Genomic DNA, 16,254 nt, shown 5'->3' with positions numbered 1-16,254 from the left:
AGCCCCTCCACAGCACCTCTGAGGGCCCCTGCCAGCTGGGGCTGCTCCAACCTGGCTCAACGTGCTGCAGTCCCAGGTGCAAGTTCAAATGTGGTGCCCAGGAGCAATAAACTTTTGTGCAGCATGCACTGGAGTTTATTGCTACACATTAATAGCATGTATAGCTGCATCAGCTGTGTCTTACATTGTGTCTTCACTAGCAGACTCTACTGACAGAGCAATGCTGGTACAGCTATTGCAGGAGCATCTCTGTAGTGGAAACAGAGCCTTAACTGTCAGTTTTTTCTGTTCAGATGCATTTATTCTTCTGGGGCTATCTCTCTGCCTTGAGGTTCCCTCATCTGTGCTGAGCTGTGCTGAGACAGCTCAACATATCTTTGTAGTTTCAGTGCACTCTGGGACCACAGAGAATATCGCTAGTGAAGGAGAAAGACAGTCTCCTAATATTCTGCAACTAATGGGTGTCCTGAATTTTGGGTTCCAGTTTACCTCCAGCTAGAGCACTCGTTCTTTGATATGATATGAAGACATGACCTTCCCATGTTATGAAGAAAAGGCTTAAAAAAATAAATACAGGAAGGTTTCATTAGCAGCAGGAGTTGCACCTAATAAGTAGCTTTCACAGGCCATCAACAGCTTTGTTGGAGTGGGACTTATTTCAGCAAGGTGGTGAATGCCGTTGCCTTCTATCGTATTCCTTATTCTGATTGATCACTTAGTAATAACATTCTAGTAGTGACCCTCCTGCATGCATCATCTCCATGTTGACTGTTCTTTATGTTGGTCAAAGAACCAGTGCAAGACCATGAACTTCCTGAGCCAGTTTCCTAACATTCAGTGGATTTCATACAATAGAATGGAGCTATTCCATTCTGAAGTGCTTAAATGCCATTTGTCCTCTTTTAAACAGAGTTGCCGTGCTGGACAAAGTTACAGACTTCTTATTGTTCCTGGGGAAAATTCTCGTCGCTGGTGGTGTAGGTAAGCCACTTGGTTATTTCAGTATAGTGTTAGTTCTTGTTCTCAGGTATCCTAATATGTGCCAAACTTGTGTATGTCCAGACAGCACTACAACATCCTGATCTCACACACTTTGCTATTACTTACTTACAGGACCTACATACACGAGTAAAGAATTGCCAGATTTGGTCCAAGGGACACATTTCCCCTCCTTTTACATGGTTCTTTGTGCATTTGACAGCACTATCAGTAGGGTCACTTTCACTGTCCTGTATGGAGTGTGTGATAACAACCATCTCTTCTGATGGCCACCATCTTATTGGTGGTACCATCTTCTGATGGCAACCATCTGTTCTGATCGCACACAAGGCTTGAAACAGGGATTTCCACCAATAAAAGGTTGAGTTCCTAAAGCATGATATAAAGCTGTCTGTCTAAGTCTGCAACTGACCGTGTTTGATGGCTGGACACAGAAAGAGAATCGGTATCACTCACTAGGTTACAGGTGCTTTCTTCTTCCTGTTGGTGCTGGATTTGACCCAGCCCCTATAGCTTTTGTTCTGGGTAAGCGCAACCCTCAGATTGATCATGACACTTGCCAGTTGATAAAAGGCGAGTTTATTGATATATAGTTATAGGAAATGAAAGCAATGCAGGCAAAGCAAATACAGTATACATTACCCAAATTCCCCAGTCCCAGAATATACACAAGGGAATTTGTAGTGAGCGGTCTATCCGTCTGGTACATAAATGCCACCTTCAGCTCCTTTGCTTAACTGTCAGCAGCCTTGGAGGTCGGGGGCTGACGCGAACTGCTTCTCCTTCTGTTTCTAAAATTTCTTCTTTTGTATTCTTTCTTCTCCTGGTGACTTCTGATGACTCTTGATCTGTGGCTGTTGCTGGTTGGTCACACAGTGACACCTCCCATGTTATCAGCTAAAACCCCATTTTCACAAACCTATCACATGCCCACCTCCTAATTTGGAGCTTTACCAGTGTTCTCCTAATTTGGTTTCTTCCACCAAACCTGGAAAGCTTAAGGCTTTTTGCAAGCAGGCACTACTGCTCTGAAGCCAGGCCTATCTCTATTATGAAAATAAAGTTTGGATGTTTCTAGTTACCCAGGATGTGTGGCTTGCTGTTTTCCTGCCTGAGTTAGACACTGTCTGCTTCTGAAGGCTGGGAACCCTGTGTGACTTTGAGACACAAGGTCTTTAGAGATCAATTAACCCCTGCTGCCCCTCTTGACCCCTTATAATACATACCTACAAGCCAGTTCCCAAAAAACCCAAACCTTTAAATGCCATCTTTATACCAACATTTCCTAGGCCCTGTAAGGTGGTGTACATCAATGGCAACAGCAGCAGATCTATAATTGAGACTGAACTGTAGGCGTGTGCACTGAGACAAGGGGAAGTAGGAGACAGGAAAGGTGGCATGAGCCACTTTTGTGATGTTACACTCACGCCTGTCCCAAAGACCCTGCTAACCGCAATTGCAGGAGAAGACGAAACATTTCTAACTTTCCTAAAAATTCTTGTCCTTTACAACAAAAGTCAGGATGTGCTATTTATATTTTGCTACGGCAGAACATTTAATTTTTTTTAAGGAAACCCTTTAAAAAAATTCAAGCCAACAGTGTCCCCTGAAGGCTTTTTTAAAACTGTCATAGTAGTTTCAAAACATCATTTCGCTGATTCCCATCTTTTATACTTTTTGTATTTAAAAAAAAAGTGTGTGTATGTGTGTGTGTGTTTATGTGTGTGTGTGTGTATATATATATATAGATATCTATATATATATAGATGTAGATGTTTATATGTGTATATATATGTATTCTTACTGTAAGTTTTACTATAAGATGAAAATTAGAACTGAGACCAAATCTTTAACGTTTTATCAGTACTATAGAATGACTTTCAAGCTGGGAAGGCAGATGTGATTGGAAGCTGTCTCTGAAATATGAAGCATGAAATACTGAAATTGATTCATGTCTTCCTCCTTAAGGATAAATTCTTTAGGCTAATTCATTAACATGCCTTTCCTGTTCTGCTTAGCATAGATATAATCATGAATTAATATCTCTAGCTTTAGATTTATCATTAAGTGTGTTTATCACTAACCATGCCATTTCTATTTTTAATCCACAATGGTTAAATATTTCTCCAAGGGATGAAAAGTAAAGCAGCAGACTTTTGCTAGCTTAGCTTTTTTAAATGATCAATCCAGCAATTTTTTTATTACCTCAAAGTTTATTGTCTTGTATATCCTTGTTTATTAGGTTTAATATAAAGCCCAGTCTGAATCATGAAACAAAACAATTAATTCATGTCTTTCTAGCATTGTGGATATCTTTATAATAATTAATTTGCATTTCTGTTCTTGTCAGAATACAGATATGGGGAATAATTAGTATCTAGAGATTTATTGCTCAAAAACTTCCCCATAAACTAACCTTACAAAGAACTGATAGCACACATGAGTTGTGAACAGCTACCTTGTGAATAACTAAAGATCTATATTTCTTGCAGGTGTTCTAGCTTTCTTTTTCTTCACACACAGAATACAAGTATTCACACAAGAAGCACCAACTTTAAATTACTACTGGGTTCCCCTGTTGGTAAGGATAACGTTTTTATTCTTTGAACACTCAGGAAATGAGGAGGGGTACATCTGAGACAGAGTTCCTGAGGAGCAATAGCTCCACCACTGTTTTTGTGGGAATGGTATCCATTCCTATGACAAGATAGATTGGCCATGCTCCATCCTTTCATGACGTTTGTACTGAAATGGTACAGTGTGTCTGGAAGGATACCACAAAAGAGTTAGCTTCTATGCCAGGTCTTCATAAGCCTCCATAGCCAGCACCTGGGGTATGGCAGTAGGCAGCCAGTGATGGCATATCTTCTAATGGAGAAGCCCCATGGAGTAATAAGAGAGCAGCTGGATTTTGCATAAATGCTCCCCCTCATAGATTCTTGGATATCTTGAAGCTTAGTGGGCCATCCTTCCTGAAGGGACAAAGTGAAAGGACTCAATGAACTGAAACTAAATTTCCTAGTCCATCTGTGATTTTTCAAGCATTGAGGTCAATGACCAGCTTAAAAACCAGTGTCAGCTATATGTTAGCATGCAATAACTTGAACTTGTGATGCTTTTTCATAGAAGAAAGACTGCTATAAAATTATAGAACTTGGAGTGAAACAGAAAGTAGGACACTACCTTTGAGGGGAACAGGAGACTAAATAGTTAGTCTCTTAGGGCACTTTTACATATGCTTCGGGAGGGCAGCACATTAATTAGAGTGGCTTCAAGAGCCGCTCTAATTAAAGCACTGCTGTGTCTCATGTATAAATGTCCCTGAACTTCAAAATCACAGTGGGGGCACTTGAACTGAAGTTCAGCAAGCTTTAGTTCAAGTGCCCCTACCACCATTTTGGCATGGGGTTGCTGATACACGAGACACAGGAGGTTGCTGGAGCACAGTAATTGCTGGAATTCCAGCATGTCGGAGTAGCCTCTGTACTCAGGTATACGTGCCCTTATGTGTCACCCTGCCCTACCTTCTGCCTGACTTCAGACTATGAAGTCTAGCATGGCTAACTACTTCTTTACTCATAGAACGGCAAGTAAATGTTTCCATTTGTTTAACAGGTTATAGCCACTATAGCACGAAGTGAGTGTGTTCGATTTCTTTTTCTTTTTTTTTCTTTCAGACTGTCATTATTGGTTCTTACCTAGTTGCGCATGGGTTCTTCAGCGTCTATGCAATGTGTGTTGATACACTTTTCCTCTGCTTTTGTAAGTATTGAATCCTCTTTCTTTGCTCCTCTTTTGGTGATCTGCAGGTAAAGAATAACTTTGCCAGTTCCTTCCAGAACTGAGATGATGTGACAGCATATGGTGCGAGTAAAATATTGTTCTTCCTCTTCATAGAGAAGAGACCAAAGTTCCTTAAAGAGAGATGCTTTCCTTAGTCCAGCTACTGACTGTGGTTCATCAAGATGTCTGCCTTTTTATTTTTAAAATATGTCCTAATTCATACTAACCAGTTGCTTCTGGATGCTTTTTTACAAGACCTTTCCAGTGACCATTCAGACAGACATCTTACTAATAACAACAGGCTTTGTACTCAGGTGTTCTCTAGCAGATGCTTTATGTTGCTGATAATTTTGCTGTCCTTCTGGTTTCATACTAAAAACCAAGACAAAAGCTTCATGCTGACTTCATGTTAATTTAAACACCATTTAAAAAATGATCAATCCCTTGCAACCCATAACAAGCTGTCACTGCCAGTAATAAATTGGGACTAAAGGGGATATTTGATTTTTTTCCATTCAGAGAATGCTCACATCACAAGAGAAATCAACTGGTCTCAACTGAGACTCTGATTATAACAAGACCTGCTTGTTCCATTCGCCAGGCTTAATGAAATTTAAAAAGTGAAGGTTTGATTCTACTGTAATGAAAGTGGTCCTGGCAGGTCAAGGCAGATGGACTTGACCTTGGTATTATGGGGTGGGGTCCCTAGAGGCAGCTGTGATGCCCCTAAGGCCCTGTGACCATGCCAGCTTTGCCCTGTGGGTGCCTTCAAGTCTCACCTGCTATGTCTTGGTGGTCAAGATAATAAATAGTAGATATGGAGGCTGCCCTCAAGTTGCTACGCGGTCACAGTCCTGGTGGACCCCATTAAATGCTGTGGGTTCTTAGACCCCTTGCTGGGTCCTGCTCTAAGTGCCTCGCGGGACACCCCAAGCCTTATGGGCTAGATGAGTGGCTCCAAAACTGCCCCTTTACTATGCCCCATGCCTTGCAGATGGTATTCAAATGTTGTGTTTCTGCCCTTAGTGCCCTGCAACACTTGGTCATCAGTGCATCTGGCTGCATCTTCTGACTATGCTAATTAAACTACTAGTCCTATCAGTAAAGGCTGTACCATGCACTGAAATATACAGGCTAGTGCAAAGGCCAGCTGAGCAGTCTGAGCCTGATTCCCCCTGGCACTAGGAACATTCTCTGTAACTAATCTAAAGTTATTGGAGTCCTCCCATTTTTAGAAAGCAAGTCAGGTCTCATGTGCAAACTATGTCTCGTGGGTTAAGTACAGACAGTCAGAAAGCCCAAGGCTGAATTAATTCAGTCTTTGCAGGTTAGTTTAAGCTGCAGAGATTAAACTGGGAAACAACAGGACACGCTAAAGCATGCCTCTCTGGCACATAGCCAGCATGGGCTGTGTGTTTGCTTCCTCTTCCTGCTCCCCCCAAGGTAGCTGGGATTTGCAGTCCAGAATCACAGAAGCCGGACTCTGCAGTGTTGCTCATCACTTCCTCTTCCTGCTTCCAGGTACTTCTGGGATTTGTAGTCCACAGTGACAACCAGCAGTAAGGTTCAGTACGTTTAGCAGCTGGGCAGCTCTTTGTATGGGAGAAGGTGGGTTTAACTGTCCTCCCTGGTCTCAGACCACAGCCATGGTTTGCCTAGTGGAGGGGAGGGTGGCCCTGCCTCTCCTTCCCCCACCGCCACTCCTTGTATGTTGGAGCAGACAGCACGGACTAGTCCAGGGCTGCAAAACATGCTGGGATGGTGGGAGACTGATTTAACTTGAACAAGGAAAGGGTCTGGGACTGAAGTTTCATAAACTGATTTGACCCAAATCAGTTAAGTCTGATACTACATTCAGTCAGGTTTATCTTAAACCCATTTCAGCCATTTTGAAACTGGTTTATATGTACTGCGTTTCTGTTCTGTTACAGGTTTAAACCAGTTTCTGATTACTTAAACCAGTTTATGTGTAACTTCTGTCCCTATCCCTGGAACCTCCTGTCCCTTGGAAGAGGTCAGAACACCAGTGGCTCTGTACAAGCACAGTGGGATGCCAAGGAGGGACATCAAATAAATATCAAACTTTTTCTGAACATCTCCTCTGTCAAGTTAGTCAAGTCACGGGCCAGGTCAGGTCACATTTAGAAACTGGGATTTATTTTCCCTTGACTCTTCACAAAGCTACGGGATTCTTGTTACTGGCCATACACTCAAAGGACCTGATTTTTCTGAGGTTCTGAGCATCTTTGAAACTTAGGCCCTCAGCTTTTATTCATCACTATGCCACGGATAGGAACAGGTTGGTTTCTAGTAGTTGGGAATAAAGGAAGCAAAAGTTGGAGAGTGTGTTTTTGGACACCCAGCATTGAGCTGACTCTTCCCATTGAAATCCAGTTTTCACTGTACTGAAGGCAACACCAGTAGGAGCAGAGTGAAGCTAATAACTACACTTTTGGAAAACCCATCCAGCATACTTGTTGCATTTCCTTTCCCTTATGCTTTATTACAAGACTGCATTTTGAAATGATTTTACCTATATTCTAGTGAAGTGCTCTGGTTTCTTTATTAACTTCCTTTATCCTTTATAACTAAGACAGTAAGGTAGTTGCATAAAAAACATGTTTGTAGTTTTAACATTCCCTTGGCTTATCTCCTAATTCTTTACCTGAAGGCCTAATCCTATTTATGGCATTGCAGCTGGACATAGTAGAAATGCCTGTGTGTCACAAGTGGAGGCTTATGATGACTTCAGGTAGGAGTAAGCAGTGGAAGCAGATGAATTCTGAAGTATTAGGATAGAGAAAGCAGTTTTTATCTGAAGTAACCATGAAAAATTCTGAAGAGAGTTCCCAGTCCCAATAAAAAAAATCTATTATTAGCTTAACCTTGCCAGAAACTCATTGCCCCACAACTATCCCACCATTCAGTCATCGTCTGCCTTACACTCACCAATTCTTTGCTTCTACCAAAGTCAGTGTTTTTCCCCTCCACTTGCTCTGGGGCTTATTTTAGAGACAGTTAGTGCAGGACCCCCTATACAATCTAACAATATAAGATGAGCTACTCCTGTCATACAACTCAGAAGCTATAGCATCAGTTCATTTGACAGGGTTTTTGCACAGGCATAAAGGCTAAGAAGGCTAAGAATCCCTTTTAAAGGAAAGATTGTATTATGTAGTAGCTGTTGGCACTGGTGAAGCTCACCCAGTAAATCTCCCCACTCTGGCTGGATGAGTGGGATTCTGCAAGACTGAGGTAAGGCAATATGGCTAGTATTTAAAATGTCGTATGGACACCTGTTCAGTTCAGCTGAAGGATTTTAATTTTTTGTCCAGTAGATTTCCTTGTTTCAAAATTGGTGGTGATTTTATATGTTGTCCTTTATCTTCTTTGACTCTCCTATTTTGACCATGACACTGGGTTGGTTTTTGCATACATTGATTGCTATGGGAGCCAGCTTGAGAGGTTATTTTAGAATTTGAATCTATGGTATCTTTAAAGGAGGAATTAATACATAATCAAAAGTAAAAGGTCCTGCCTTTTCTTGGTAAGAATTATGTCAAAATGCATGATATATTAGAAATGAAAATTTAAGTCTTGAGTAGGCTGCATCTGATTTATCTTAACTTGTACTATTTAAGAAAGATAAAGCACTGCCAGACAGAAGACTAATAGTATTGCAAGAAATGAACTGAAATGGGAAAGGCTATGTTCAGCTACACTAACTACTGAGTATACAACAGAAAGTAGCACAAGGGGAGCCTTTACATTTCAGCTGGACCAACTCCTTGTGAAGACAAGCCCTCGGGATCATGGCACTCCTTTGGGGTGACATGTATCTGTGCCACCCCTTACACACAGTAGCACCTAAAGGTCAGTCTAGCTGCCAGAGTCCAGTCCTGTTTCTTGATATCAGTGGGTTTAACTTCCTTTGAAGTAAGAGGAGACATTTAACCAAAGTGTGTAATTTTCAGTAACATGCATGAGCATTATGGGGAAACTGTGGTTGTATAATGGAAGGGGTGGTGGCACGTGACTTCTTCCCTATGCTGTCATCTTCATGTAAAATCATTATAGCCATAATTTGGCTTTCCTACTACAACCTGAGAACTGGATTCAGACAAGAGGAGAGGTTTTGAGGTTTTTCCTTTGTGGAAGTTTGCCATAGCATATGTCCCATGCCTTGTTCATACCCCCTAGCCTTTGAGAGGACATTTGCTCTGTAACAGGCCATGCAACCTCTTTGGAACTCCCTCCATATCCTTCTATCAAAAGGATGCATCAGTAGCTGGGGCCATTTCCCCTCTGTCATTGCTACTCATTTTTGAGCTTTGCTGACTTAGCTGTCATCCCCTCAATAGAGCAGAGCTGAAGTGGCCAGTCCCTACTCTATCCTTTCTCTAAGTGCTCTTACCATCAGTGTGGCTCTTGTTCTCCGGACTATGTTTGCATGTTGCCAAAACATATATTCCCACTTTACCTCCCCTCCAGTGTACAGCTGCATACTATAGGAAATCATAACATGGTATATTATAGTAAAACCTTGATCATGCCCAGGGCTGTATTTTTGAAAGAGCCTTGCTTCTATTTAGGGACCTAAATAAGAGCTAGATTTTCAAGTGTTCAAAAACCAACTGTTTTCTTTGTGACTCTTCCTGGCTAGATGTTCTAGAGCAGGGGTGTCAGACTTAGCACCCATGGCCCAGATCTGGCCCATGGAGCCTCTCTATCTAAAGGCTGAGAGCAGACTACTGGAAGTTGGGGGAGCACAGGCTAATGCAGAATGTAGGACCCTTTGGCCCTCCTGGCAATGCTGTCCACGCTGCCAGACCCCCATCTCCAGACCCTGTGCTATGGCTGGATACACCATAGGCCAACCAGTTGCAGCAGCCACTGTGACCACCACTGTCAGGAAAAGGAAAAGCTGGATCTAGTGATCCAGCCTGTGAAGAACCCTGCAGTCCAGATCCAACCTAGGTCTCCAAGTGAGTCTGACACCCCTGTTCTAAAGCAAAGCACCCAAAATCTGGCCACTCTTATGAGTGCTTGGACCTTTTTAAAAATTGCAGACTTCTAGCCTAAGAAGAGAATTGGCAATAAACAGGCATCATTTCAAAATGTCAGCATAGCCTTTCATTGGTTTTTGTCTATTTTGTGTAAAACCTTTTCTGACTTGGAGAAAATGGGACTTTCTTAATGTTCCCCAGCCACTTAACAATGCAGCTAAATCATCTTGTATCAGATTTTTCTAATACTGGTTCTTCTGCTTTCTCTCCTGTTCAATTCTCCATCTTTTTTATTGTTTTAATTTTATTTGTGTGTGCGTGTTTGATTGTGCTGCTGCTTGCTGCTTTGGCTGCTATTGCTGATACAAATTCAGGTGAAGATCTGGAAAGAAATGATGGATCCACAGCAAAACCCTACTTCATGTCAGCTAGCCTGCACCGAATTCTGGGGAAGAAGGAGCTAAGCCCCAAGAAGGCACTGGGATAACATTAAAAAAAATCCTGACTTCAGAACAATAATGACTTTTAAACAGAATGTGTATAAAGTAGGAAAAAGTGAAAACTGTAAATGATGCTTCTGGTCAATGGACAATTCTTTTTCTTTTTTGCTTGTATCTTAAAAATATCTGCAATTTGCTAACACCCAACTAGATAAGGAAATGCTTAAACTAACAGCTGTGAAACAAGGCCACATTCTAGTTTATAGAGTGCCTATGAAAAAGGAAAGTGTAAATTTGAAGCATTTTTTATTTGTAGCTTAATAGTGTTTTATTAACTTTTATAACGCAGGTTGCTGTCTCAAATGACAACAGTTTTGATAACATTTCTTTTTATAACTGTATATTTGTAAAGGATATTCAGGCAATTTTTGAAAGCACTACAGTGTAATCTAATCAGCCATAAAAAGATAGATTGAGATCTGAGAGCTAACCAGCAGATGGGACTGAATTTGTAAATATGGTGCTATGGTTGTATTTTTACTGTACAAGCTGGTTCACAGCTGTTTAAACTGTGATTCTACATGCATTAGTGATTCCCTGCATAGAAAAACACATTGATATTTTTATCACTTCCATTACAAACTGTATATATTAAGAAAAGGGAGGTACCGTACAGGTTCAGTCTCATTGAGGGTAGCCAGAGTTGGCGACACTTGAAGCTGCTTATAGTGAGATCTGCTATAGTGAAACTCCTTTAGAAATGGAAGTTATGTTTAAACAATGACCTCATTGACAGAGGCTTCCACTGTACTTGAAGAACATAGTTTGTGATTCATGCAAACTTTCTATCTAAAGCAAGATGAAAAATGTATTGTCAGCTGATGTGGATGGGACAGGTCCTTGTCTTGGTGTCCCCTCCTCATAATAGTTCTCTGCTTTTGAGGCAAAGCTCCAGCTGAAGTACTGAAAGGAAAAGCTCAATGCAGCTGTATTCCTTAGAAGCAGATCTTCACAGTCCTGAATAAGCTCCAAGGACTTCCCATTTCCTGTGTCTATCCCAGAAGGGCTTTCTCTTGAATAATGCAAGGTTCACCTTGCCCCCAAGGGCTGTGTACACTATCTCTGCACTGTGGTCAGCTCCTGCTAGCCACAGAGTAATAGGCCAGGATTAAAAATCAGACCTGATCCTTCTACATGGTAAAGAGCACTCAGGATTTAAAGCAAGGAGCCAGACATGTGAAGTTTTGTGTGTGGGAAATCATTTACATTGCATAATTTTTAATGCAAGGACTAGAGACAGTACTGGTGTCATATGTGTTATCGTTACACTAAGACTCCAGCTCTACAAAGCTTTCTTGCATGGAACTACCACTGAAGTCAACAATAGCTCTGTCTATTCAGGGCTCCCAGGATGAACCCTTTCATTACATCATTACACATGAAGAGTAGTACAAAGTCTATATTACTAATATGGGCACGAGGAAAGAAGGTTATTTTAAAGGCTGTGTTACTGGGCCAAAAATACTTCAACCTATTCAAATGCTAAACTAGAAAAGATGTTCTATTTCAGCTGAACAGTTCAGAGTAGCGCCTGAGGAAGGCTTTCTAGGAGTCTGTGCCCCAAAGTTATTTTTCACTCCCTGCTGGACAGCTCCATTCCCAAAGTAAACCAGGAATCAAAGGTTAGAGCAGGAGCATCCAACTCATTTGGCTCCACAGGCTGGATCCAAACCATGGTACTTCTTGCAGGCTGGACAGCATCAGGGTGGTGGCTATTCAGTGCAGCTGCTACGGCTGCTGCATTGGTGTGGTGCCATAACCCAAGAGGTGCCCCTTGCACCCTCTTTTCCCTAGCCGCTGACTCTAGTTGCCAAGGATGACTGAAGACCCCAAATCTGGCAGCAGTTAAAGTGGGAAGCAAGCAGCAATGGCGTGCACCCCCTGGGTTCTGCAGCCGTGCCAACTCAGTGGCTCTGACAGCCATGGCAACAATCCCTGTTGGCCGCTTGCAGGACATGCGGTATGGCTGCCATTTGAACAGTTCTAGGTGAGGGGAACACAACAGGTAGAAGAGGGATACACGGACAGGCTATGCTTGTGAATGTAGAGGAAAGTTTGGTTATTGATTTTAGCCCAGAGCCTGATTCCAGGAACCAATTGATGATCAGTGAGTTATTTATTTGAACTAAAAGTCCTGTGGAAGGGCAGGAGCATCAGAGATGTTGTTGGCAGGTGCTCTCATTCCCCCAGCTCACTTTAGAGTGGTACCTGCATCAGTTCTTTGCTATGGGATGGGGTGAGGAGTGAAATTTAGAACTTAGAAGAATTAAAGCCTACACCAGAGTATCAGACTCAGCACTGCAGGCCAGTTGAGGGAGGTGAGGCCAGTTCATGGGCAGGATCAGGCCCACAGACCAGCCCCACACACTAGAGCCAGCACACAGGGCCATCTGATGCAGGTACCATGTGGGGCGTGCCCTGGATCAGCCCTATACGCTCTGTGTAGTGTGCATACCAGATCCCAGCCTACATGCAGTATGCACCAAATAGACTCTGAGTGCCACTCGCAGCATGTGGGGCCAGGGCTGTATGTGGCACACACGGCTGGTTGAAGTCCAGTACCTTGGACTGGATCATGGAGCTCTGCTGGCTAGATCCAGTCCGCGAGCCATGTCTTTAATACTCTTAGTCTACATTTTCAAAAGTAATTAGCAATTTGGGGAGGCTTTCATTTTTGAGAGCCCATCCTGGGACATCTTAAATGGGTATTTAAAAGGCTGAGTACCCACCTCCTAAAGATCCAGCCTTTTTACAACAGGTCTCAAGCTTCTGATCATCCCTGTTGTTCTTCCCATGCTATCAGGTGCATAAGGCAGGAGTCTCATGTTGAGAAAGAAAAGCTGAAACACCAAACATGCTACTCTTTTTTGAAAATGCAGGCCTCAGTGAACAGTTTGAACTTTGTACAACCATGACCCTTCCATGACTTAAAAGGCTTAAGAAGGATCAAGCCCTTCTGTAAGGCGGAATATCATTGTAATGAGTTTATTATTTTGCACACAGAGAAACTAAATTAAGAGAGGTATAGTTCTGCGATGGTTGGGAGAGTTTTACTGGGTGCTCAAGTTAACGAGCTTATTTCTGAGTGCAGTATACTTTTCATCCTATGAATGTAACCATAGAACTTAATAGGAATGTGACATAGTAAAAGTAGCAGTAATACAGTCATTTGACTGGAAGACTTTTGTAACAAACTATGCATTTGCTAGAAAAAATTTCTAAGGGCAAAAGTTTTAAACTGTATTATTCAGTGTTTATATACAGTAAATATATATAAATATATACATAATTTTCCTCCATTCATTACTATTTTGTGAGAATTATTTAGACTATAAGGGATCAGTGTTCCTGAGAAGAAAATTTAAAAGCCATTTTCTTAGTGAAATAGTTAAGAGAACTGTGACACTACAAAGCAATATCACCTAAATTCTACAGTTAATACGTCAGCTGCGTGCTGTTTTAAATGGTTTAAAATGTAAAATGGTAAATGAGGAAACTGAATATGTTGGAACGAATTAAGCAGAAATTACTACTGGTATTCAAAACAGAATAAATCACAGTTATTTATTTGTTATAACATCAAAGACTAATTTGATGCAAATGACTGCTAACTTTGGACTGGATCCTGCTGACTTACACCCCAAGCAATCCCAGTTAAGTCACTGGATTTGGCCCTTTACTTTGGTATTTGCTTTAATAAAAAGATAAAACTTCCATACTTCCTCATGTCAGGTAGGCGAAATAACGGCCTAAGTATAATTCAGTAAGATCAACTATAATAGAGGTTTTGTTTCTTTACCTACTGAAGCTAATGGCAAAATTCCCATTGATTCTAGTGAAGCAGAGGCAAGCCCATGTAGTGACAAAGGGGTGATTATTATTCCAACTTTGTTTACAATATATTTAAATGCCAAAATGTCCTGTATAGAAATATTTTGAAAAACCTTAGAGTGCTGTTGTGCTTTAAAAGTTCAGCAGGTGGCGTTATTACTTTTCTTATTGTACTGATTTGATCATTTACTCTGTGCCGTTCTTCCTCCTAGTGGAAGATTTAGAAAGACATGATGGCTCTTCAGAAAGACGTTATTACATGAATAAATCCCTCTTGAAGATTTTGAACAAGCAGAATGTAGAAACCAAGAGACAGTAAAATATACCCACTGCCATAACCATACAATCATGTTTGATTTAGTCCTGTTTTGAGTCATTCTTTCCCCAGCAAGATATTCATTGTTGGTTTTTCTTGCATGTTTTATACCAAAGTTTATAATATGTGAAGCCATCAGCATTTGTAGCGGGATTGTTAAACAAAACAAAGAAACAAACAAGATGGGAACATTTTTATACTGAGATTTTTTTTTTTCTTTTCTGAGTTGTATTTAGCTTTTGATTCTAGCAGTATGGGTGTTTTGAAGAAGCTGATTAGAGTTTTAAATATTAGCATTAAAAGGTTTGAAATGTTTTACTGTTATATATATTACTATAAGACAGTAAAAAGATTTCAGCTGCCACAATGTTCAGTCGAGAGAGACTCATTTTCAACATGCTACTAAAATCAATGGTTACAGAAAGATGTGGTATGACAGATTGTATTGCTGTTGTAGTGTAGAAGTCTCTCTTTAAACAGTTTCCAGTCACCCAACCTGTACTACTGTGTCCTCTATGACAAAGTGCCTTACTGGCTATTATTATTACCCAGTTCATATTTTGAAGTTTACACACATCTTTTCAACCACAAAACAGAAATTGCTCAATAGAAAATACAAGACTCTTTCAGTTTACTTGAATCGGTACAAAATAAGCTGCAATTTAAATAAATTTGACATTTTTACTATATACTGCATCATGCACATGTCTCTGGTTGCTGTCGTCAGATTATTGAAAGTGCACCCTATGCTTCAAGATAAAGCATAAGACAGTGGTTCTGTTACAAGAAAATCATGTAAAAATGTTTGGTTCCTGTAGTAAACATTTTATAAATCTAATTTATGACATACTGAACTCTTTAATGGGAGCCCTATTCTGTCTTCAGCTACAAAGATAACTCTCCTTGTACAGGTGGAAAGGAGGGTAGAATTTGGGCTCTTTTGATTTAAAATAGAAGAATGAAAAGGGAATCCAGTAGGTATATATTACACTAGTGTAATATATATTTGTATGTTCATAAATGTAAAGTAGATGCTTCATTTTAAGACAGATTATTTACTCTTCTGGAAGTGTTTTATAGATGACCTTTAATTTTCTAACTTTTGATACAGATGATCAGTTTCCTTGTAATATATTGGTAATTTGTACTGCACTATGATGAAACTAAGAATATAACTGCTCTTCATATTTAAGTAATACTACTAGTGCTACTAATATAAAAACTAATTCAGTCTGTTACTTTATGTTACAGAAAGAGTCCACAAGTATTTGTCCCAAATAGTTATTTGTCTAATCACAAAAAGACAACTCAACATTTGACAAAAAAATAAGTTCCTGTCTATTTCACTTATTATTACTTTTATGTCCTTAATTTGATTTAATTTAATTTTGGAGACTATTATTTTCATGCAAAACCAAATTAACATGAGCACATGACAGTCTGAGCTCTAAAATATGTTTGCTTCTGCTGTGCAGAAATATGAGTAACATATTGTTTAAATATCTTTGATAACTAAAATGTTTACTATTTAATGAACTTTGTTGTTACTTATTGTTTTACAGCTCCTGGGGTCTGTTCTAATAAAGATTTAGATATAACAGAAGAATATATTTGTGTTGTTACATTTATTTTGGTGGGGAACTGTAAATAAATACCTTTATGAAAACTCACTGTAAAAATATGTTTTTTATTCAAATGTGTGCCATGCTACACAAAAGAGCATCTGTCTTGAACTCTGAGCACAACCGATACTGTTAATACATCTCATTAAAGAAACAAGCTCCAGCAATTACCTTCAAATAACACAACCTTAGCAGGA

The 16,254-nt window shown here is 40.3% G+C and overlaps 1 protein-coding gene across 3 annotated transcripts in view; it reads left to right on the top strand.

The window, feature by feature from the left end:
- The window catches only part of SLC44A5 (solute carrier family 44 member 5), a 239,894-nt gene extending 223,843 nt beyond the window's left edge, over window positions 1-16,051 (top strand). For all 3 annotated transcript variants that reach the window (XM_090046428.1, XM_090046430.1, XM_090046429.1), the window contains 4 exons: window positions 911-981; window positions 3,492-3,580; window positions 4,677-4,761; window positions 10,163-16,051. In XM_090046428.1, coding sequence (XP_089902554.1) covers window positions 911-981; window positions 3,492-3,580; window positions 4,677-4,761; window positions 10,163-10,275 — 358 coding nt within the window. In that variant the 3' untranslated portion in view covers window positions 10,276-16,051. The remainder of the gene's footprint in view (window positions 1-910; window positions 982-3,491; window positions 3,581-4,676; window positions 4,762-10,162) is intronic.
- Window positions 16,052-16,254: the final 203 nt, after the last annotated feature.

Source organism: Crocodylus siamensis, chromosome 5 (assembly GCF_052110815.1).
Source record: "Crocodylus siamensis isolate JL-2025a chromosome 5, ASM5211081v1, whole genome shotgun sequence".
Taxonomy (NCBI): Eukaryota; Metazoa; Chordata; order Crocodylia; family Crocodylidae; genus Crocodylus; species Crocodylus siamensis.
This window is presented reverse-complemented; position numbering and strand designations above follow the sequence as displayed.